The following is a 22,075-nucleotide window of genomic DNA, read 5'->3' on the forward strand; positions in this document are numbered from 1 at the left end:
CGGTGTTGGAGATTTTTTGTGCTCTTAAATATATTATTTGAAAGAACAAAAAGAGGATCCAAAACACAAATTATGGTATGTTTTGGATGGAGTTTTTTGTTGATTAGTGTGTGGTTGAGATTTACTGCAAATATAGAAGAATATTCATGACTGAGTTAGAAACCAAAACAATATCAAATCTGCAATTAACGGTGGAGGAGGAAGCCAATTAAATGCTCCAAAGCCAAAATTTGCATTCTGAATGAAATTATGCAACCATTCCAACCTAGCTAGTACCATTACCTTTGTATATTCTATTATTTTATTTTTAAATACGAATCTGAGATTGGAGAATAGCCTATATTGGAATATTTATTCATTTTATCTTGTACATATGTACATATCTATATATATAAAAATTACATTTCCTTTTCATACAATAAAATTACATTTTTCTTTTTTAAGAAAAAGAGTAATATGACATTAATTATTTCCGCTCCCGGAATCTTAGCCTTCTTCTTCGTCTTATTCTTCATCACCTGCAACGCAAAGCCTGCATCTACAGAAAAACACAGTCGGGTTGCTACTCGACCAGAAATCAAATTATTAAACCAATGATTGGATTGGATTGGATTGGATTTTAAACACAATTAAAAAATAAATAAATAATAACAATATAGACAAGTTTAGGAGGAGAAGATCAGCTTGGATAGATGGATCTGAGTAAGGGGCGACAATTTTGGCGACATGCTTGGCCCGCTGCATGCCACCCGACTCAGCCAAGCCTCGCCGCTCTGTTTGGCTGCTGCCGAGTGGCATACAGGGAGCCAGGCATGTCTTTGTTTCCCCATCTCCATCTCCATCTCCATCGAGACCTTACACACGTACGTACCTGTACAATACAAATATGTATTAATGCGTGATATTGTTGTTGTTGGTGTGGAGAATTAAGAGAAGAATGCCTCCCTATTTATAGAGGGCTTATGGCACCTATGATTTACCTACTATGTATAAAAATATTTCAATAATAAAACCCGATTCTGTCAATAACAATAATATAGTTACTATAATAATAATTATTATTATTGTTATATATGTGCATAAATGAAATCTCCCTATTTTGCTTTTTGCCTTTTCAGGCAGTCACGGCTTTCTCTTACATTACCACTTACTGTGCCGACAATGCCCTTTCTAATTTGGTCAAACTGCTGATTCAATACCACACTACCCATTTTTAATTTCCTATATAATCTGTTCGACATATATCTTTCAAAGAAAAAAGAAAGTGTAATATATTCAGAATATTGCATTTGGATCGACCTCAAAATGAAATATCCACAGAAATCTTGAAGGAATTTAAAAAAGGAAATCGTTTTCACATAGAATTGCTGTCGGGTGTATGACTCAAACAGTCGTGACACCTTTTGGCCATCTTTATGTGTATTATTGTCCTCAACTTTAATTTGATTTTGGGGATGAATGCAATGAACACGATTTCTTAATTAGGAATTTATTCTTTGTTTTATTAGTCAAAAAAAATACACTAAAATTGGAGCTACTGAAATCAATATTTCTTATTTAATCCGTTCTACTTATATTTACTGTACGAATTCTCGGGTTATAAAAAAATTATACTACACATAGCTGGTTTAATGTGATTTATTTTGTCTCATCTAATTTGTAATTATTAGGTTAATTCTATGGACACATTCTGATAATAAATTTGATACTAAAATAATATTGAATAAAATATTTTGAAAAAATATATTATTTTCATGAAAAAGTAAATTTAAATAGTAAAATTTGAAAAATTTAAACAAAATAAACACAATCAGTTTAAAATACAAACAAACACTTATTTTTATAATAATAGTAATAATAATGATGATGATGATGATAATATTTCAAGAATATATCGTGAATGTAAATATCCTGTGATATTTGCCTCAAAAGTTTGATTGCAATATTCCTGCAAGAATCCTCGTTTTCACACTAGGAAAGGAAAAACTGTCGATAGAATACTTACGGATTTTCTCGCCGGTGGCTTTACCTTCCCGTTGCCGCTGATAACCCCCCCTGCCGTCGGTTCACGGTAAAATTTTCCGGCCTGTAAACTGTTCATAGAGAGGGGAAACAATTACAACCAGCGGCTTGAATTGTACGCAGTTATAATGCAGCGAATGCAGTGGAATTTCAGGACTATTTTACATTTTTTTTTTCCCGAAAAATTTAATTCGGATGATGCACTTTGGAAATAGGGATTTTGAATTTAACCTGATTCATGTGGCTTCTGTGATTTTCTCCGCCGCCCGCTGCGCGGCAAAACCAATAGTATTTTGTCGATGGCGGAGTCCACAATTTTTATAGCCTTAATGTTTGGATCTTTTCTTCCTGTAATTGTCTTTTCTCAAATCCTCCGTCTAACAATCCTGCGATTGGTGTACTTTTTCAGGATGTCTTTTTTCCCCTGCTCCTGCTACCTTTGAGGATTTCCTACCTGAATCCCGATCTTCCTGCAGGTATATCCACGTTTTTCAATCACTTTTGAGCTTGATGATGGTGTTGTGCATTTTATGGTGGTATGAATCAATGGGGGATAATTAGGATGCATGATTAGGGTACCTTGTTGTCTTTGGTTTTGGCATAGACTATGATGAAATAAGGCTTAAATGTGGTTTTGGGAAACGGCTACGATGAAATAAAGGTAAAATGTAGCAAATGTATGAGCTCTTGATGTGTTGCTATACATATATATATGGATTGGATGACGGCTGATCCAACGTAAAGCTTGACGGCGGATGATAATAATATGTATATTCTACGTAATCGTATTTATTTTTGGTTGTTATAAAAATAGTAATTAATCGCCAGCCGACAAATGTAAGCAATTTTTATTACTTTTATGCGGAATTACACATGATTATTTATATTTGTAATCCGTTGTAGAGTTGATTATTATGGAAAGCACCATGGCTCAACATTCTTTATGCATAGGAATAATACCATTGCATAAAGGTGTCATTTGGACTCGTATGTTAGCTCATATGCAATATGGTAACTTTAATTTACTTGCCTAGTGGCTGAGAGCTCTTTATGCACACGCATGGCGACGCCACGTTGTAGATACTCATCTCATCAAAGATCTCTTTCTATTGTTATTGTCCATTATTGGAAACTTGTCAAAAGGAAAAATAATAAAATTAAAAGTGAAACTCTTTACTACGAATCCCTTCATATTCAAACAATCTTAAGGTTTTCATCTTCTTCCTCTTTATTTCAATTGTCCTCCTATCTTGCTTTTCACTTCTATCTTGCATGCTTTATTCTTTGGCTTCCATGGGGTGTTTTTTATTCTTATTTTGCCTTTTTTGGTATCCTTTTCCATTGTCATCACACTAACATTTACACTAACAGGTTATTTTTGTATGATTTCAGAATAGGTAACTGGTTTTTTGTACTAATTTGTAAAATTTTACAAAATTGTGTTAGACATCAATATCTGGAATCATGCAATGAAATTTTTGTTAGATGAGATTAGAGGTTAGAATACTTCTACATTTGTCTCATTTATTTTATCGAATATAATATATTATAAATCTAATATTTTATATACATATTTTCTGTGCCTAGCTTTGGTAAGATACTGTACACGATGTCTCCAAAGAACCTTTTGTACCATAGTACAATATGTGCCGTTAACAATCTCTATGATTTAGGGACAGACAAACATCACTTTGATGTCAATTAAGAAAGTTTGTTTCTGTTGTTTCTTTATTTGCTAGAATTCCAGTGAAATAAACACGAAATCTCTAGTTATTTAACATGAAATGCTCTATGATCTAATTTAAGGACTAGAGGATAAACCCTCTGCCGATAGACTATGCAACAATCAGTAACAAATAATTGATTGATTAATATTCTATTTGTTTGAAGGCAATAGCTTTCGAGAGGAATTAGAGCATGCCAACTTGAAACTTTACCATGCTTATCCAGGTATTCCTTTTTCAGTTTCATTCTTTCTGTTAACAAGGTAATCATTTGGTTAACTACAATACAATACAATAGTTGCAACTGTTGGCAAATTTTGGAGTGTTGGCAACGCTAAATTAGTGTTCTTGCGTGCTGCGTGGGTTGGCTATAGCTACAAATCCTATTGTATTCATTGGAGATAGTGCAAATCATCTTTAATTGTTTTGGATGAATGTTAGCTATTTTTCTTCGTGCATGATGTTATAAGTCCATGGCTTTCTCAGATTTCCGAATGCTGGAAGTCCTGTTTTAGTGATAGGATGAGAAAATCTGTTCCTATTTCTTGAAATTCATGTGTTTCTGTCTCAATTTCATCAAATGTTTAACAGCTGCACTGTTGTCTGTGTAGGTGATTTGGATGCCAAGAGGTGGCTGGCTGGCTGGCTGGCTGGCTGGCTTATCCAAGAATCTGCCGCAGGTTATTGGAGATTTTGAGGATGTGAAGATGCTTCTCATTACGGACATTCTTCTTCTTCTTGAAGTAGCCACCAACCCCATTGGCCATTTCCAGCAATTCTTCCACAAGAGGGACAGACACATCTGCAAAAAAAAGTTGTGGCATTAAGAATAATCAGAGGAATACTGATTAATTGTTGATAGTTGGATGTATTTTATGTTAATGTGTCGAAATGGAGATGGCAAAAGAACCAAATCACAAAATATGAACAGCAAACAATGGAATCAGAAATTTATAATGCATAAAAAACAAGATGGCAAAAGAACCAAATCAAACCAAGTCCTAAATCCCAATCTAATTTTATGTAGTTGGGCTTGACTCATACCTTTAATATAGTCAAAGTTAAGTTCCAGTCTAATTTTATCATTAATTAGGGTACAATTCTTTTTATGGTGGGTTTAATTTATTTGTAGTTCCAAGGTGGACACAAATTCTTCAACTTTTGTTTAATCTAAAATTATTATTTAATTGGAGGTAAAATTATAATTTTATTATTACTAAAAAATAATATGAATGATTAATACGAAGTCAATAATATCCAATTTGGTAAATTTATATAGCTTTACACAATCAATTCATGTTGTAATTCTGAGAAATTGACAGTGTAGTAAAAGTAAATACTCAAAGGGTACCCTGCCTGACTCGCAGTGGCAGTTTTTCGATATATAACAGATTCGGTTTCGGAGAGCAACCGTGAGAAACGGTGGTGCCGGTGGCACGTGAAGCGCACGTGCTCCAATGGCTCTCTGGTTGTCACTGCCATCAGGCAACGGTCTGCGGAACCGTCTCCCTCTCCCTCTCCCATGCCACTGGCGAGCTTCACAAATTCCTCTTCGTCTTTTCTCTCCTTGCCAAACTTCTAATCGAAAATTCCATTTCATTCTGTCTTGCGCAATGTCTGGAGGTGTTGAGTCTCACCTTCCAGAGGAGGCGAACAAATTTCTCAAGTCATTGGCAGTGCAATGGGGCGACATACCCGATCCGGAGGCACTGGAAGTGACTCGCCTCAATGGAGCAATGACTAACAAGGTCTACCAGATTAAATGGCGTACTGATTCGAACAGAGGCGGATCCAGGAAGGCGTTGGTGAGGATTTATGGTGCAGGTGTTGAGGTATTTTTCAAGCGTGAAGATGAGATTCGTACTTTCGAGTTCATGTCCGAGCAAGGGCGGGGGCCTCCTTTACTCGGCCACTTTCCTAATGGTCGTATTGAAGAGTTCATTCGAGCTCGGGTATGCAACTACTGGTCTTACTTGATTCATTGTAGACTTTTGCACTTGCTATGTTTTATTGCAGAGTTCTTAATTGCACGAATTGCATTAACAAAAATGGCCGATTGAAAGTGTTTTGTTGTAGTTAGTTATGGATGCTTTTGAAAAGTGGTTATCTCTGTTGTCTTGACCTTAGATGATACTGACATTTTCGCTCCTCCCTACCTCTTTTTTTTAGTGGTTTCCTTTGCGTAAATATTCAAGGCAATCTACCAGTGGCATACTCGTTCACTTGTAGTCTTTAATTGTCGAAATCTCAGACCCTTACAGCAGCTGATTTGCGTGATCCTGAGATATCTGCCCTTATAGCGACTAAGATGAAGGAATTCCACGGTCTAGATATGCCTGGTTCGAAGGCTGTTGTCCTATGGGACAGATTGAGGCATGTGTTTCTTTATAGTCGAATGGATGATATATTATATATGCCTTGTTATTTTAGAATAGTGCTCTTAAACATTTTTTCATGCCTTAACGTTTCAGAAACTGGCTTAAAAAAGCGAAACAGTTGTCTCCAGTGAAAGAAGCTGAAGAATTCAGCTTAAAATTTCTGGAAGATGAAATATCAGCCCTGGAAGAGAATCTCTCAGCTTGTCATCAACTTGTTGGATTCTGCCACAATGACTTACAATACGGGAACTTGATGATAAATGACGAAAGCAGACTAATCACAATAATAGTGAGTGTCGATGTATTCTGTTATCAGAAACGAAATATCAATAAATTGTTACATGGATGTCCTTTCACTCCTACATGCCTAATCTCTCTGTCCCAGCTGATTGTTGGACTCAACTTTCGAGTAAAATTAGTATGTTGCCTGCTTTCCTTTTCCCACCTGGAAATAGTTCCACTTGATAATATATATATATGTATCATTGTTTATACATATAATATTTCAATCTGAAAATTGTTAAAAGGTAAGTTATACTAATGTTTCTCCAAGTTCATAATCTTGTTTGTATTAGCTTTCTGTTTTCTTCACATACTTGAACATTAAGATAGTATGTTTGAGTTGTTCTTGTCTATATATTATCAACGTGCTTATCGTTCTTTGTTGGCTTATAGGATTACGAATATGCTAGCTACAATCATGTGGCTTTTGATATTGCAAATCACTTCTGTGAGATGGCTGCTGACTATCATACAAAAACTCCGCATGTTCTGGATTATAGCCAATATCCAAGTATGGCTGTGTTTTCAGCCTCTGTTTGCATTCAGTCGCTAAGCCTATGTTAGTTGCGAGAGCCAGAGGTTTAAAACCAGTGCTTGTCTTCTTACTATTCAGGTTTGGAGGAACGTCGTAAGTTTGTCCAGGTCTATCTGAGTGGTTCAGGTTGTGTCTATTCTATAAAATTACTGTCCATCATTGTATTTCCAAGATCTTTTCTTCCTTGTCAATGCTAGTGCATGTGAGATTTTCGGAACAGCCACAGCCAAGTTTATGCGCGCTGCCTACTTTTTTGGAAAGTTCTATTGTTGTGTGTCTCATTTTATTTTTGATACCTCTTTGCAGACGATCTGTCTAGTGACTCAGAGGTGAAGAAGCTACTTCAGGCAGTGGAGAAGTATACTCTTGCAAGCCATCTTGTTTGGGGCTTATGGGGAATAATCTCGGTAAAAACTTTGAAGAGCAATTTAATCCAATTTTAACATTTATGCAATCTGTAGTCTGGTAAAATTGGCTATCCTTTGGGAAGTCCATTTGATTAAGTATAATCAAATAATCAGTTCTCCTTTTGTAATGACAGGATCATGTTAACAAAATTGATTTTGATTACAAGGAGTATGCCCGACAAAGGTTTCAACGATACTGGGCAACAAAATCCGAGCTGCTGGAGCTGTCAAAAACTTATTCTTATCTGTAGCCATGGGCGACCATTGGCGATGGATGGAATACACTCAGATAACTGTCGATGCACTCATTCTTTCCTATGGATGGAAGCCATAGTAGTTTTTGTGGAGCACTTTCTACATTTATATGGAAAATTTTGTTCATATGCTAGTGGCCAGGTTGTATTTTTTGCTTGGCAATTTTCTACATTTATTTCACTCCCACTGCAATTTGTTTAGTTGCTCAGTGGCTTTAGTACAGGACCTGCAAATTGCAATAATAATACACCATTACTTAGTTTTGATGCATTTTGGAGATGTAGTCCTTTATTAACCTTTAAACAAACATATCTGTTTTTTTTCAATTCATCTAACGCTGTCGTGACAACGTACTCTGTTTGACCTCCTAATTAGAATTGTGGATTTGTAATGCCACACTCGAGAAGAAGGTTCATACATTGTACAAAGAATTACAGTCTTACCTTATCTTCACCACAATTGCGCAAGACACAGTGATCGAAAATACAAAACATATTAGATATGAATGCCTCTGGAAATTTACCTCGATCAGTAGTTGGAAAGTTCCTCAAGATCAGGTATGGGCAACTCGGCCCCTACCGAAATGGCTTTATATATATATATGTTTGTTTTCTTAATCAAGAGCCCGAAAGTGCCCAAATCTCCCTGATGTTCTTTACTAAAGAAATTGAGCTTATAAATAACTTGTTCTTTTAAAATGTTACAACAACAACAAAAGAAACCCTTAATCGGCCACTACAAAGACTGCTAAAAAAATGTAGTATCATGCATCTGTACACTGTCAAAGGAACTAAAAAAGAGCTAATAAATAATACCAGAAAGGACTATTGTTGTACCCATTCCTCCATGTTACTATGCTGTACTCCAACAACGACATTTCTCACCTATTCACAATTGCACATCATCAAATTAGGCTGCTGGTTTTTTTATTTTTGTTGTTCTTAAAGATGTAATGTAGTGAAAGTGATAGAGGAAATTTATCATGAACAATGCCAAAACTCACCAGATTGCCGTTCTCATCAACAGTGGTTGGGTTCTGAACAACAACTGTATGGCTCTCATAATAGCCACTCCCCTGCAGTGCATCAAGCAGTTTAAATGAATAAATGCCAAAAACAAAATCTCTGTAAGCATAGCTGTGAGCGAGGAAGAGACTGACCGATGAAGTAGAAGGCATCGATGAATGCATAGTACCTCCAGCTGGGGCATTCAAAGGCGTAGGGAGCATACTATCGACAATCTTCATTACAAGAAACAACCAAAGATGAGTTTCAACTTGCAAGTCCAGGAATCCATCGATATCATTTAATACCACTTGCCCGATGCTATAAAGATTAATGTAATTCCCCCATCATTTAATTATTGAAGTTTTCTAAATACGTAGCGGAGAGAAGTTACGAAAAAAGAAAGCAGAAATATTTTAAATGCATAAATTGTTTACCCATGATGTAATATGAGTTTGGAAATTTCTAAAATGGGAGATGGGAACTATCCCTTTCATTCCAAGGTATAAAGCCTAAGTAAAATCACAGAAGATAGTTGCTCAAGCATTGTATTCTGTTTCTTGTGAGATTGGTCAATGTGGAGGGAGAACAATAGAAAAACAGCATAAAGCAGTGTTACTAACATTTGTGATGAAGCTGCAAACGGCACATTTAACAAATGGAACTCCAGCTGGATATATCAGCATTGTATGGCAGCTTGGACAGTTGATATGGCCAACATTATTAGGTGCCGGAGCTGAGGGGGCTGCTGCATATTCATCACTCATCAAAGATCACATTAAAAAGTGTGTATGCGGACAAAATACCGGAAGCCAAAAAGGAAACAACAATAAAGACTTTCATTTTCATTATAACTTCCAAGTACTACTTAATATAGGTATAAGTTAATGTCGCATACCTTGCACAAAATTTAACGTCTGGCAACAGGAGCATCGGACAATGGTCTCACCCGGGGTATGCGCTATGATCATATGGCAACCACCGCATATCGATTGAGTCACTTCTACCTCTGCATGTACCAATAAGTTGATAATGTAACACCCCTAGTAGCATAGACAGCTGATCCACGCCGATTGTATGGTTAATTACCAACAATAAACTGCTAACAGAAGACAAAGAATGGTGCCTAGTCTGCCTACCCTCCAAGTCCCAAGCCATTCTATTTACATCAATTTTTACTCAAAGCAAGTAAATTGTTTACATCATTCAGGACATACAGGAAAGTAATTGTGTTCTTTCTTATGTTCTACTAAACATTTTTGTATACAACATCCTCAACAGGGAAAACCAGCAAATTTATGTATACATTGCCCACATTTACCAAAGATTCAAAAACGTTTCCTAAGCAATGCAGAGAAACTTCAGCTTTGTGCGCCTGTGAATTTCCTTTGCTATTTTTCGTTTAACCATTCAACAAAAGGAAATGAATGCATGGATCCCAAACGATGAACAACAATAATATTACGAACAAAAAATAAAAAAATAAAAATCACGCAGGACGTTTTGATTGAGAAAATAACACCTCGGTCTTCAGAAAATGAGTATCGGCCATTACCTGCCAGTGCGGGAGGCACATGAGTCATTACATTGCATAGCACGCAGCAAATGTTAGCAGGTCCGCTAGGACGAAGGAGGAGCGTCCTGCACCCGCTACAAAATATTTGACTCTGCATATCTGAATGTTTGAATGAATTTCATGCACGCTTTAGAACGCAATCCAGCCGATCACGATAATAGATAACAGATAACAATAGCAAACCAAATTGGAACTCTTTCGCAGGGAAATAAAAGCAACCAAAACAATAATAATATAAAAACAAAACCATAGGAAACAACGAAAAAAAGGATGACGAGAAGCACCAGCAATACACGAGAATGCGGCGAGTAACGGAATCTAGCCAAAGAAACCCTCTCACCAAATCCGGCGAAATACAATGGCCTGAAAATGCCCCAATAATCGAAACTCCTCTGATACCAGCAGAATTTCCTAACTACTAATTTTAGCGCTGCAGGATATTGAGCGTCTACAACAGATAAATGTACTTATAAATGTCTCGGTCCTTTCACTCTCCGCTTTCTAGAAATATCTCTCACGCAAAAATAGAATCTTTCATATATTTTCAAGCCCTTAATATGAGTATTCCATTTTGGCACTTCTATTACCCAAATCCAATACTCGTGGGACAAATTTTGTTACGTAGAAATAATTCAATTTAGTAAAAAAATAAAATAAGGGTGTGTTTGTTTGAGGATTTGGATTTTAGATTGGGATTTGAATAATAAAAATTTTGAATTTGAATAGTTGTATAATGTGATATAAATACAAATTGATGTGATGTTTTAATGTAAAATTAATTTTCAGTATAATATAAAAAATAAAAAATAAATATTTAATTTGATATTTAAAAAAAAAAATTATGAAAATAATAGTAATCCCACAAAATTCATCAAACAAACACACCCTTTTAGGAAACCTATATATATATATACACGTGTAGCTTTTAAATAAAACCCATTTAACATTTATTCCAAGAATCTACCCGCCTTTATCAGTGGAACAATCGCCCACGAACAGACAGGCCTAATTTGCTGACTTGGCATCAGTAAGCTCTATCCTAAAGCTCTTCCCTATAGGGAGCGACAGTTTCGACACTTTAACAGAGGTAAACCCATCGTCGTTTTCCTGAACCTTTACACCCATGTCGGAGCTTCCATCTACATTGAGCCCAGTAACCATTTCATACTCTCTTACACTCGTAAAATCCATTCCAAAAATCGTTACGTCATCAATGATCAACCCCTGCCCCAAAGCAAATTCCCCATTCACAACCTGTGACTCAAGAACCAAATTACCGCCCACCATGCTGCTGTTGAAACTTATAGAGCTCCATCCTCCTTCATCGCCCGCCATAATTAGATCGTCGCCACTGTCCAAGAAAACTTCCCCGGAGCTAATGCCGTCACTGGTTACTGCAACCAGTAAATGGAAAGTCGTGTTCCTTGCTGCCTGCGTCGTATTCGCCTCCCCCTGCATGGCCAGGATGTTCCCCTCATGAAGATAGACATTGATGGTGTCATTAGGTGCATCGAGCTTCACGCTACCGCCCTGCTTTAAACTCAACGAGCGGGAATTGTTGTAGAGGTCGAACCAGTTGCCTGCCGGAAAATATGCGTCCACGGAAACTGCACCCTCCTGCAATACAGGCGATACTAACACTCCTTTGCCGAGGAGAAACTGTGAGCTGACATTGTAGGTGTTAGTGTCTTCAGGAAACGAGAAAAAAAGTGGCCTTGCAATAGGTACGCCTGTGGTGTGCGCCTGATACATCAAGGTGTACAAGTAGGGCAAGAGCCTGTAACGAAGGCCTAATGCTTTCCTAGCCGATGCAGCAACGGATTCCCAGAGATACAGCTCATGGCGCTTGCTGTTTTTCTCGGCGTGATTCCGAGAAAAGGGATAAAACGCCCCTAACTGCAAGGAGAATCAATCATGAGAGCAAGAGAAACGTCTGACAATTAGTGTGGAAACTAAATTAAGTCACTTGAATAATACCTGAATCCATCTCCTGCAGAGCTCTTCAGTTGTGTCCCGCGAGAAGCCGCATATGTCAGCTCCGACCATCGGGACTCCAAAGATACCAAAATTTAAGATACCAGGGATCGAGTATGCCAAGTCATCCCACGTTGCAGCGTTGTCTCCAGTCCAGTGAGCGGCGTACTTCCCGGAGCCAGTGAAAGTAGAGCGACTCAGCACAAATGGTCTCTTACCAGTTACATTAACCAGCGCAGCATTAGTAGCTCTGGACTCCAGAAGGCCATACAGGTTGTGAATGTCGTATTCAGTGACATTCTTGTAATGAAGAGCTGATGCAGGTACAGTCTTCTCGTTGATGCCACGCAATGAGCCGGAGTTGTTGAGCTTGTAAGGAGGATTATCAATGGTAGAATTGTCGTTGGATGGAGTAGTAATGAAATTGGATAACTCGTTCATGTCAATCCAAAGTCCATCGACTGGGATAACTTCACGAAACAGCTTTATCTCATTGGCCCAGAAAGGTTCGGCGGAGGGATTGAAAAAGTCTGGAAAGTAGGTATCACCCGGCCACACCTTACCAAGATAAGGAGTGCCATTGCGCTTTATATAGATGTCGGCTTCCAATCCCCTTTTGTAGGTTGGGTATGAATCATTTGTAGCAATGCCTGCAGTACATTCAACACACAAAAATGGATTTATAACGAAACAAATCATTTATTTAAGCACTGTTGAATAACCCAATCCGTGGATGATCGAGCATACCTGGATCCAGAATGACCACATATTTCTGACCATTCTGGTGAAGCGCATCGACAAATTTCCCCAGCTTATCGGCCGGAAAATTCACCGGATCAAGCGTGAAATCTTTGAAACTATCCATGTAATCAATATCAGTCCACATAACTTCTAATGGAATCGAGGCGTTAGCATAACCAGCAACAACACCCTGAAGATCTTCGACATTCTTGTAACCGTAACGGCACTGGTGAAATCCTAGAAAAAATTGAAGCAGAGTGTCAATTTAGTGCACAGAGCATCTTATGATGTATGCATATTGATTTGATTTCTGATATTACCGAAAGCCCAGTAAGGCATTGGGGCAGGGCGACCAACGAGCTCAGTATACTGTCCCATAACCAACTCTGGCGTCGGACCCGCAAATATGTACAAATCGAAAATGCCACCGATCACCTTGTAGGTAATCCTATCTCCAGTGTAGTTAACATCCATTCCATTACTATTGAGCAGCAAAACCCCATGACTTACCCCCTTCGGTGCCCTAACATCCATGTAAAAAGGGTGGGATCCGTACAGGTTGAGATCCTTGTTAGAGCTCCCAATGTCAGCATTCCAAAGCGTAAGCAACTGGTTTTCCGCCAGCCTAAAGCTACCCTTGGTGTGTTCCCCGATGCCATACATATTGGATGTATTAGGCGGAAGTAAGGACGAAAGCTGTAGATATTGGTCCTTAAAGATGAGGTAAGTCGACGGGTCACCCTGCGTAGGAGTGGCGTTGAAGATGGTGTCATTGGAAGAACGGCGCGTGACGGTGAAGCCAAAAGGAAGAGTCTCTTGGATGTTAAAGACTAAATCTGAATCTGAAGAAGAGAGAAGCAATGGAAAGCGGCGGGGAAGCGCTGGCGACAAGGAGAATGAAGGTCCGGGCGGAGGTTGCCGAGGAATAACGTCGTCAGGGATTTCCCAACGTGGATTGTCGGCGTCTGTTATTCTAATCCGCAAACGGTCCTTCGTTTCCACGCTGTACAAACAGAAAATTGAAAACTATAGTTACATACACAGATAATCCGAATTCACGAATTTCGCAGCGAAAACCAGAGGGACAGAACAAGATCGTCCCCACATGACGTGCATAGATAGAGACATTAACGTAAAGTATCAATCACGATGAAAAAATAAATAAACACAAATCGCAGAAAATATCATAGTAGACGGATTTCGAAACTCGAGGTTTGACGCGAGATATGACCAATAACAACTCTTCATCAAAATTGATACACTGAAGTAACCGCCAATCGCAGGGCGCAGCGGTATTGTTGTTAAATTACCTGGCAGTGAGTGAGAGGCGTTTAATGTCAGGTCCGTAGACAGATGAATTACCGATGACCTGCAGAATCGCAGTCAACGAAGTTCCGGACGGATCGACGTTCGATGACTGGACCTTGTAGCCATATCCGATGACGTCTTCCGCAGAAGCAGAAGGTAGTATTGCCGGATGGAAGCTCCAGGTATGGAAGAACACAAGCAGTAGAAAGCAGGAGCTGAAATGGGTCTTCATTATTGAGAACGGAGTTAGCTAAGCTTGCGGTCACAGTAGAGGAATACACCGCACAACCACCCATATATATAGATTTGAAAAAATGACCGGAAGCTTTTTACTCTTAGGTGCTAAATTGAACTTGAAGTGATACTGTGCTTAAAATAAATTTAATTTTGTTTTTAAATAGTTTGGTAGATTTATTGTTTCGGAAGTAATAAAACTTTAGGCAATAGGTAAACAATAAATGTGGGGTAAATTAATTTAACCGTAATAATTTTAAATACTACAAAATATTTAAATTAAAAGTAAATATTAAATATAATATTTTGTTTTTCACAATAAAGAGTGAAAAACAGAAGGTTTGGTTTTTTTATATAGGAAGGATCGACGTTCTTGACTATGTGGATAATGTTTGCGTGTGGCAGCCTTGAATTGGGTGTTTAAAAATTTAAGACTGATATACTGGTAATTATAATTATAGAAAATTTCAACATTTCAGGAATTATGGAATTATTTTGTTTGTATTCTTTCATGCATTGTAACAATGTGGAAGTATACGCATAATGTTAGGTGCTAATTGCTAAAAATGTGTGTCTAGTTCTGTAAACTTTGAAAATATAAAAAATCACACACACACATGTATATGTAAGAGTAAAAAAAAGTTTTAGTATACAAAAGCATTTACATTCATCCATCAAGAAAAACCATTTTTTCAATATCTTTTCAAATTGCACTTAAAATTATTTTTATTTTTTTATTTAGTAAAAATTATACCATTTTTATATTTTCTCACTATAAAAAATAAAATACTCTATTCCTTCCATTAAAAAATATTGTCATTTTTTATTTACGTCCGTCCTAACCATTTCATAATTTAGTAAACATACTACATACCTAACACAATAAATACTCTTACAACTTGCAATATATTACACAAATATTATTACTTTTATATTACACCATACAAATGTATTTTTGTCTTTTTATTATAATCCAATATAATACTAATATAAAAAATATATGTAAAAAAACAAACGTCACTCTTTCAATGAGACGGAGGAAGTATAACAAAAAGTATCAATTAAAATTACATACATTCAACTTTGTAGGAAAAATTTTAAGTACAAATTTGAGATGAAGAATAAATATTTTTTACTTTAAATTAACAACAGAGAAATGTGTGTTTGTTTGGGGGTTTGGATTTTGAATTGGGATTTGAATAGTAAAAATTTTGAATTTGAATAGTTGTATGATGTGATATAAATAGGTGTTGATACGATGTTTTGAATGTAAAATTGAACTTTAGTATAATATAAAAAATGAAAAATAGGTGTTTGATTTGATATTTTTAGAGGTAAAAAATTGGATGAATAGTGTAAATCCAATCCAGTCCCCCAAACAAACACACCTTATAATATTTTATACACATTATTTTTTTTATTTTTATATTATTTTTTTTCATATATTTCATAATTAATTTTTTTTATTGTTTTTGTTTTTTATATTGTTATGATGATGTTATATTTTAGCTTTCTTTCTATGATGATGATAATAATAATAATAATAATAATAATGTAATTTTTAGCTTAATTTTGATGATGATGGCGATGGTGATAATGATTTTGATAATGATGATGATTGTGATGATGTAGTAGTTTTTTAATTTTATTTTGATGATGTTGTTTTTGTTGTTTTTTTTTTATTATTTATTTTATTTATTTTGAAAAATATTTTATTTGTATGTCATAAAAAATATAACTCCGAGATTCTTTCGATGATCTATGTTATGTCGAAGGGATATCTATCTAATCTCATCGATAGCAACAGAACCGGAGGAAATATACAAAAAAGATAGTTCTTTTCTATTATATTAGTATTTTTTATTATATTCAAATTCGATTAATATTAGTTAATGCTCCGGCTTAGTGAGTCATTTCTTCCCCGAGGAACTATTGGCACCAATCCTACATTTTGTCTCTGTGAGCCGAGAGATCTTATTATTATGGATTCTGGCAATACAATGTAGTTGGACTATCATATTATTATTATTATTATTTTATTTTTCTACTTATTTAAACAAAAATTTCAAATAATTTTTAAATTTAACGTTACATGTCAAATTAATTTCAAATTAGAATTATTAAAATAATTTAATATTTTAAAAAATTAATAAATAACAAAAATTTAGGAAGAAATCCCGAACGTAGGAAAACACACAACGGTCACCGATGTATTCTAACTCGATCATCACATCACATAAAAATGATGTTGGTCCAATGGTACAGGAATGAACTCGATTACCATCAAATAAATTATAACACAACAAATCAAATTAGACAAACTATATATTGAAACTTAGATTTTTTATTTTTATATTTTTGAATATGAAAACCGGCAACCACTTAATAATCTGCAGACTAGATATGTGATTTTATAGTTACGAGTCCAATCCCACGTAGGTTATCCGGACAACTTATATTTTAAATTTTTGTAACTTATTCATACGAGCATATGGGGATTAAATTGTAAGTAAGGTCTATGTTCATATAGTTTTGTTTAGATATAAGTTTTTTTTTTAGGTTTTTGAAAATTTAAAATTTGATTAAATTAAAAATTTAGTATTTGATATAATATTGTGAAAGAAAAATTATATTGTATAAATGAAAATACGTAATTAAAACAAAGCTATGGTTTTGAAAAAAAATCACCGTAGTTTTTTCTCTGTATGTTCGAGCCTAATTCATTCCATAGATTCTTTCGGCGTTGTCGGAAATCCCACTCCTCGATCGATCTCCGAATGCTCAGATGCTTCCGAACTTTGCTCGACCAATGCAATTCATGGCCGCAGCTGAAGCGTATCCACACCCTCCTCACAACTGCCGGCCTCTCTCATACCGAACCGTTCGCCTGGAAAATATTGGCATTTGCCGCCACATTCGACATAGACTACGCCTACCATTTCTTCCGCCATCTCCCCAGCCCCAAGGTCTTCCATTACAACGCAATCATACGCGGCTTCTCCAACAGCAAGAACCCAATCAAAGCCATACGAACATTCAAGCTCATGCTGCTGTACGACGTCGTGCCGGACCACCTGACCTACCCTTTCCTCGCCAAGGCTTCCGCACGGCTATCAAAGTCGCAGCTCGGCGCCTGCGTTCACGGTCGAGTGCTCAAGGTTGGGCTCGTGGCGGACGTATTCATCGCCAATTCCTTGATTCATATGTACGGAGCGTGTGGTGAGATTGCGAGTGGCCGGAATGTGTTCGACAAAATGCCCATGAGGAATTTGGTCTCGTGGAACTCTATACTGGACGGGTATGGTAAGTGTGGGGATGTGACCACAATGAGGCACGTGTTCGACGAAATGCCTGAGAGGGATGTCGTGTCGTGGAGTGCTTTGGTGGATGGGTATGTCAAGGAAGGAAACTATGCCGAGGCATTGACAGTGTTCGGGAGGATGAAAGCCGAAGGGCCGATGGCGAATGAGGTTACTATGGTCAGTGTGTTATGTGCTTGTGCACACTTGTGTGCACTTGAGCAAGGAAGGGCTATGCACCGATACGTCGTGGATCATGGCTTGCCCTTAACTCTCGTTTTAAGGACATCTCTAGTCGACATGTATGCAAAATGTGGCGCTATAGAGGATGCACGGCGAGTATTTTGTCAGGTTTCTAAAGATAAAACCGATGTTCTAATATGGAATGCGATGATTGGTGGACTTGCAAGCCATGGCTATACGTCCGAGGCGCTCGAGGTTTACAAAGAAATGCGCGGATCAGGAATTTGGCCGGATGAGATAACATACCTGTGCCTGCTGTGTGCTTGCGCCCATGGCGGATTAGTAAAGGAGGCGTGGAGATACTTCAATAGCATCGCCAAAGATGGGATGGCGCCAAAGAGTGAGCATTATGCTTGCATGGTGGATGTGCTGGCTCGCGCCGGCCTTGTGGAAGAGGCCTACCAATTTGTATCCCAAATGCCGGCAGAGCCTACTGCCTCGACACTCGGTGCGTTGCTCAATGGCTGTATAAGTCATAGAAAGTTAGATCTTGCAGAGATGGTGGGGAGAAGGCTGGTGGAACTTGATCCCGGTCATGATGGGAGATACATTGGGCTATCTAATGTTTATGCAGTTACAAAACGATGGGACAAAGCAAGAACCACTAGGGCAGCAATGGAGTCAAGAGGGGTGAGGAAGATCCCAGGTTGTAGCTATGTTGAGGTTCTTGGATCTCTTCGTAGATTTATTGCTCACGATTTGGGGCATCCCGAATCAGAAGATATTTATTTAATGTTAGATGTGATGGTAGAAGAGATGAAACTAAGAACACATCCTTACGAGGAGGAGACCTTTTGGATCTCCACCTGAGTGGTAAGGTATGAAGTTCACAACTTCAAATATATTTAAATTGGTACTTTTATACAATTCACTGAATAGTATATTCTCAAAATAGTGGAACACGATTTATTTGACAACGCTGTACTCTGGAAGAAAGCGTTGTTAACTTCGGTATTAGAATAGCGCTTTCGTTGGTATTGGAAAAATTGGTGGAACTGAACAGCGCACAGACCACGTCAGTTCGGGAAGGAAATCCATCCGAAAATCGAGCGATTGACTAATAGCTGACTCCCGGAGCAATTCGATCGGCCATGGCGACTTCCGACGCCGACAAATTGGTTGCCAAAGCGGATAAATTGTGAGATCCTTCAGTCTTTTTTTATTATATTTGCCTATTATCTATTGTTTCCTTGGTTTATTTCAGTGATATCTGAAACTCAGCATCTGTTAAGGAATTGTTGATTCCGCAGGACTAAATTGAGTATGACAAGATGGAAGGCTGATTGGAAGAATGCTACAGCTCTGTACGAGCAAGCGGGTAAGATTGTAAAAGAGGGATTTTCCCAGAGATGACTGTGGATTGTGGAAGATGGTTGCTTTGAAACATTTTACTTTAATGGTGGATTGTGATGGAATTTAGTTCCTTACTGGCAGCAATTTCTTATCGGCTTGCTAAAAAATACGAGAAAGCAAAAGATGCTTTCGAGAAGGCTTCCAAGGGGCAAGAGATGCTCTCCTCGTATCCTTCTTTCGACCTTCAAGTTAATTACATCAGTGCGTGTGATCACTATCTTTTATACAATGTTATCTGATATATAAACAATGAAAACGTTGAGTTCACTTGACGAGCGAATCAGGCCGTGGGATGCTGCCAAACATATGGAATCTGCAGGAGCTCTGGCAAAGGAAGTAAGCAACTGGAACCAGGTTTCTGACTTCTACAGACATGCATCTGAGTTATACATTGAATGCGGGAGGTCACAGCCTGCATCAGATGCACTTGCAAAGGGTGCTCGGTATAAACTGCTTCTTTGTGTTCATGATCTATGTAATATTTATGCCGTGTTGAATTGGTTTGAATAATTATTTTGACTATAAAAACTCATAAGAGATTTCTAGTTGTACTGGGCGTTTTAGTAAGAATTTAAGATATGACTTGGTGATTTTCCAATGATTTGTTAATATCTTACCTATAAAGTGTTGCACTGCCGTAGGTGAAAGATCTTTATTTGATGGATCAATGATGCTCTAGGTGGTAAACTTACCATTGTTATACAGATGATGTTGATGTATAAGCTCAGAGCCTCAGAGGCATGAGCAAATAGAGATAATTATTTGATGTATTGATTTTTCTTTTCCATTCATGTAGATTTTATGCTTATATTATCCTTCCATGAGCTTCTAATTGTTTAGTCGACGTGTTACTTTTCTCTTTAAGTGCTCTAGAGGATACATCTCCCGAGGAAGCTATTCGACTCTACACTGATGCGTGTACTGTTCTTGAAGAAGATGGCAAGGAACAAATGGCCTTTGACCTGTATCGTGCTGCTGCAAGTATTTATGTAAAGCTTGAGAAGTAAGCTTATTCCCTCCATTGAAATATTGGTTTAGTGTACAACTACAACCAATAGATATCTTATAGTCTTGGTGTCCTGCTATTTTGTAATTTTTGCTAGTTTGCAGAAAGCCTTTTTTTTGTGCTTAGTTGAAGTACCTATCCATGGCATATCTGTACACATATCACCTGCTTTTGCACAACATTCCTACATACCAGTCCGCATTGAATAAAATGCAGTAGGTGGAAAATGGAACTCCATTTTAAAATATCAAGAACATGTTTGGATTTTTTTTCTACAGGTATGCAGATGCTGCAACATCTTTATTAAGATTGGCCTTAGCAGCTGACAAGTGCAATGCTACCCATAGCCAATGCAAGGTGTAAACATTTCCCAATGTGTATGAGTTTCATTGTCTTCAAATTTCAAATAATATGCAATTATGCATCTTTGGTTGATATTTAAGACTTTTACCCTTGTTGAACATGTTCATTGGCTAGATTTTCGATTGGATGCCACATAGCGTGTAGCTAGCTGTAACATCATTATTTTTCTTTATAATCTATTACTGGAAAAGAGAAGGAACTAGAAGGGGCAAGAATAAGGGGATGGTTCTCAATGATATTCAGGGATGTTTTTCTTTATTGAAATGCTATATCAATCCAAACGAACTGTACTACTATCTTCATGAAGTGCTTTTGTATATTAATATGAACTGTTTTGAATGTAGGCTTATCTCAGTGCAATTATTGTGTATCTTTATGCACATGACTTCCAGCAAGCAGAGAAATGTTACAACGATTGTACCCAGTAAGTTGGGATCCCTTTTACTCAAACCTTTTAGCTACTTTACCTTTTACCAGTGTGAGGTAAATTCTATGTCTGAATGACAACCATAAAGTTTAAAACAATCTTGTGTTGTGTGCTTAAGTTCAATGCATTCTATTATTTCTAATTGATATTTTGATTGTCACTTGTCAGGGTGGAAGCTTTCTTGAACAGTGATCAGAATCGTGCTGCGACAAGACTTCTCTCTTCTTACACAGATGGTGATGTTGAGGAAATTAAGCGTGCAGCTCAGTCAGGCATAATTTCCAATCTAGATCATACGGTAATCCCCCTTCTCCCTTTACTCTATTTGTTCTGCCTTGCTGAATCAATGCATTGGTAAGAATGTATGATCAATAATTCAATATATCCAAAATCATTTGTGGAGAATGCTTAAACCATTTGTGTGTGAAATAATTTTCTTGGCCGCTGATAGTAGGTGTTTGTTTGACGATAGTTCTGCACCATTTTGAGTTACAGTATATATGCGTTCTTATTTCTGTCTATTTCATGATCTCCTTTTTCTATTGACTCATGCATGGAAACTTCAGAAAGTCATGTTACTAAAAGGACATATATGCAGATTATCAAGCTAGCAAGGAAATTGCCTACAGGGGATGTCACTGCATTTAAGAGGGGTGCAATGGAAGAACAAGGAGAGCAATTCGACGAAGATGATCTTACCTAAGTTCCTACTTCAATGCCAATAAACAAATTCTCTTTTATAGATTATGTTCTATACATGAAAATCCTTCTTACTTTATTTTCGATTTCTTTTCATCGACTCTTCAAAGAGCACAATTATATTGCTCTCTGTAGATTCTGGACTACATTGTTTTCCCTTTGGTGAATGTTTGCAGAGTTTCTTTAGCACATACGAGTGGAGTATTGTGTTGTATTTGCTAACATTTTTCTCTGGGTGTAAACTT

The 22,075-nt window shown here is 37.2% G+C and overlaps 5 protein-coding genes and 1 long non-coding RNA gene across 12 annotated transcripts; 4 read left to right on the plus strand and 2 right to left on the minus strand.

Moving 5' to 3' along the window:
* Nucleotides 1-1,903: 1,903 nt before the first annotated feature.
* LOC127247973 (uncharacterized) lies at nucleotides 1,904-4,811 on the plus strand. Its single transcript, XR_007837956.1, has 4 exons — nucleotides 1,904-2,071; nucleotides 2,432-2,498; nucleotides 3,913-3,972; nucleotides 4,358-4,811. It is a non-coding gene; the product is annotated as an uncharacterized LOC127247973 (long non-coding RNA).
* A 310-nt stretch (nucleotides 4,812-5,121) lies between these two features.
* On the plus strand, nucleotides 5,122-7,873 carry LOC127247109 (probable choline kinase 2). Of its 2 annotated transcripts, XM_051268821.1 has the most exons (7): nucleotides 5,122-5,698; nucleotides 5,998-6,119; nucleotides 6,218-6,413; nucleotides 6,800-6,917; nucleotides 7,020-7,067; nucleotides 7,248-7,348; nucleotides 7,483-7,873. In XM_051268821.1, the coding sequence occupies exons 1-7, from the start codon at nucleotides 5,204-5,206 to the stop codon at nucleotides 7,597-7,599; spliced, it is 1,197 nt and encodes a 398-aa protein (XP_051124778.1). In that variant the 5' UTR covers nucleotides 5,122-5,203; the 3' UTR covers nucleotides 7,600-7,873. The 2 variants fall into 2 exon arrangements, with proteins under 2 accessions (XP_051124778.1, XP_051124779.1); XM_051268822.1 differs by lacking the exon at nucleotides 7,020-7,067.
* Nucleotides 7,874-8,195: 322 nt separating this feature from the next.
* Nucleotides 8,196-11,005, minus strand: LOC127248034 (protein LOL3-like). Of its 4 annotated transcripts, none has more exons than XM_051270170.1 (7): nucleotides 10,468-11,005; nucleotides 10,163-10,282; nucleotides 9,506-9,616; nucleotides 9,231-9,352; nucleotides 8,763-8,843; nucleotides 8,607-8,678; nucleotides 8,196-8,487 (listed from the first exon to the last, which is right to left on the minus strand). In XM_051270170.1, the coding sequence occupies exons 2-7, from the start codon at nucleotides 10,278-10,280 to the stop codon at nucleotides 8,428-8,430; spliced, it is 564 nt and encodes a 187-aa protein (XP_051126127.1). In that variant the 5' UTR covers nucleotides 10,281-10,282; nucleotides 10,468-11,005; the 3' UTR covers nucleotides 8,196-8,427. The 4 variants fall into 4 exon arrangements, with proteins under 4 accessions (XP_051126127.1, XP_051126128.1, XP_051126125.1 ...); XM_051270171.1 differs by having other exon boundaries at nucleotides 9,231-9,355; nucleotides 10,163-10,248; nucleotides 10,468-11,002; XM_051270168.1 differs by having other exon boundaries at nucleotides 9,231-9,355; nucleotides 10,468-11,002.
* A 45-nt stretch (nucleotides 11,006-11,050) lies between these two features.
* On the minus strand, nucleotides 11,051-14,461 carry LOC127248033 (alpha-glucosidase). The gene is made up of 5 exons (XM_051270167.1): nucleotides 14,209-14,461; nucleotides 13,219-13,901; nucleotides 12,905-13,135; nucleotides 12,161-12,807; nucleotides 11,051-12,079 (listed from the first exon to the last, which is right to left on the minus strand). The coding sequence occupies exons 1-5, from the start codon at nucleotides 14,436-14,438 to the stop codon at nucleotides 11,189-11,191; spliced, it is 2,682 nt and encodes an 893-aa protein (XP_051126124.1). The 5' UTR covers nucleotides 14,439-14,461; the 3' UTR covers nucleotides 11,051-11,188.
* A 2,666-nt stretch (nucleotides 14,462-17,127) lies between these two features.
* Nucleotides 17,128-19,019, plus strand: LOC127247496 (pentatricopeptide repeat-containing protein At5g08305). 2 transcript variants are annotated; one of them, XM_051269348.1, is made up of 2 exons: nucleotides 17,128-18,800; nucleotides 18,878-19,019. In XM_051269348.1, exon 1 carries the CDS (start codon nucleotides 17,146-17,148, stop codon nucleotides 18,790-18,792), a length of 1,647 nt encoding a protein of 548 aa, XP_051125305.1. In that variant the 5' UTR covers nucleotides 17,128-17,145; the 3' UTR covers nucleotides 18,793-18,800; nucleotides 18,878-19,019. The 2 variants fall into 2 exon arrangements, with proteins under 2 accessions (XP_051125305.1, XP_051125306.1); XM_051269349.1 differs by having other exon boundaries at nucleotides 17,128-18,795; nucleotides 18,878-18,992.
* LOC127247498 (gamma-soluble NSF attachment protein) lies at nucleotides 18,976-22,021 on the plus strand. 2 transcript variants are annotated; one of them, XM_051269351.1, is made up of 9 exons: nucleotides 18,976-19,120; nucleotides 19,215-19,300; nucleotides 19,417-19,501; nucleotides 19,620-19,778; nucleotides 20,201-20,338; nucleotides 20,620-20,698; nucleotides 21,049-21,128; nucleotides 21,300-21,429; nucleotides 21,730-22,021. In XM_051269351.1, exons 2-9 carry the CDS (start codon nucleotides 19,246-19,248, stop codon nucleotides 21,832-21,834), a joined length of 831 nt encoding a protein of 276 aa, XP_051125308.1. In that variant the 5' UTR covers nucleotides 18,976-19,120; nucleotides 19,215-19,245; the 3' UTR covers nucleotides 21,835-22,021. The 2 variants fall into 2 exon arrangements, with proteins under 2 accessions (XP_051125308.1, XP_051125307.1); XM_051269350.1 differs by having other exon boundaries at nucleotides 19,233-19,300.
* Nucleotides 22,022-22,075: the final 54 nt, after the last annotated feature.

The sequence above is a fragment of the Andrographis paniculata genome, unplaced genomic scaffold (genome assembly GCF_009805555.1).
Source record: "Andrographis paniculata isolate CXL003 unplaced genomic scaffold, ASM980555v1 Contig32END, whole genome shotgun sequence".
In the NCBI taxonomy this organism is placed as follows: domain Eukaryota; kingdom Viridiplantae; phylum Streptophyta; class Magnoliopsida; order Lamiales; family Acanthaceae; genus Andrographis; species Andrographis paniculata.

Bases quoted from the DNA above. Each gene is read 5' to 3' on its own strand.
- LOC127247496 (XM_051269348.1), top strand. From the start codon at position 17,146: ATGTTCGAGCCTAATTCATTCCATAGATTCTTTCGGCGTTGTCGGAAA.
- LOC127247109 (XM_051268821.1), top strand. From the start codon at position 5,204: ATGGCTCTCTGGTTGTCACTGCCATCAGGCAACGGTCTGCGGAACCGT. The intron at 6,918-7,019 runs GTATGGCTGTGT...CTTACTATTCAG, and splicing joins GGATTATAGCCAATATCCAA to GTTTGGAGGAACGTCGTAAG. The intron at 7,349-7,482 runs GTAAAAACTTTG...TTGTAATGACAG, and splicing joins GCTTATGGGGAATAATCTCG to GATCATGTTAACAAAATTGA.
- LOC127248033 (XM_051270167.1), bottom strand. From the start codon at position 14,438: ATGAAGACCCATTTCAGCTCCTGCTTTCTACTGCTTGTGTTCTTCCAT. The intron at 13,902-14,208 runs GTAATTTAACAA...CTGTTTGTACAG, and splicing joins CGCCTCTCACTCACTGCCAG to CGTGGAAACGAAGGACCGTT. The intron at 12,080-12,160 runs GTATTATTCAAG...TTCTCCTTGCAG, and splicing joins TCTGCAGGAGATGGATTCAG to TTAGGGGCGTTTTATCCCTT.
- LOC127247498 (XM_051269350.1), top strand. From the start codon at position 19,074: ATGGCGACTTCCGACGCCGACAAATTGGTTGCCAAAGCGGATAAATT. The intron at 20,699-21,048 runs GTGTAAACATTT...TTTTGAATGTAG, and splicing joins CTACCCATAGCCAATGCAAG to GCTTATCTCAGTGCAATTAT. The intron at 21,129-21,299 runs GTAAGTTGGGAT...GTCACTTGTCAG, and splicing joins TGTTACAACGATTGTACCCA to GGTGGAAGCTTTCTTGAACA.
- LOC127248034 (XM_051270168.1), bottom strand. From the start codon at position 10,280: ATGCAGAGTCAAATATTTTGTAGCGGGTGCAGGACGCTCCTCCTTCGT. The intron at 8,679-8,762 runs GTCAGTCTCTTC...GATGCACTGCAG, and splicing joins CGATGCCTTCTACTTCATCG to GGGAGTGGCTATTATGAGAG. The intron at 8,488-8,606 runs GTGAGTTTTGGC...AATTGTGAATAG, and splicing joins TTGATGAGAACGGCAATCTG to GTGAGAAATGTCGTTGTTGG.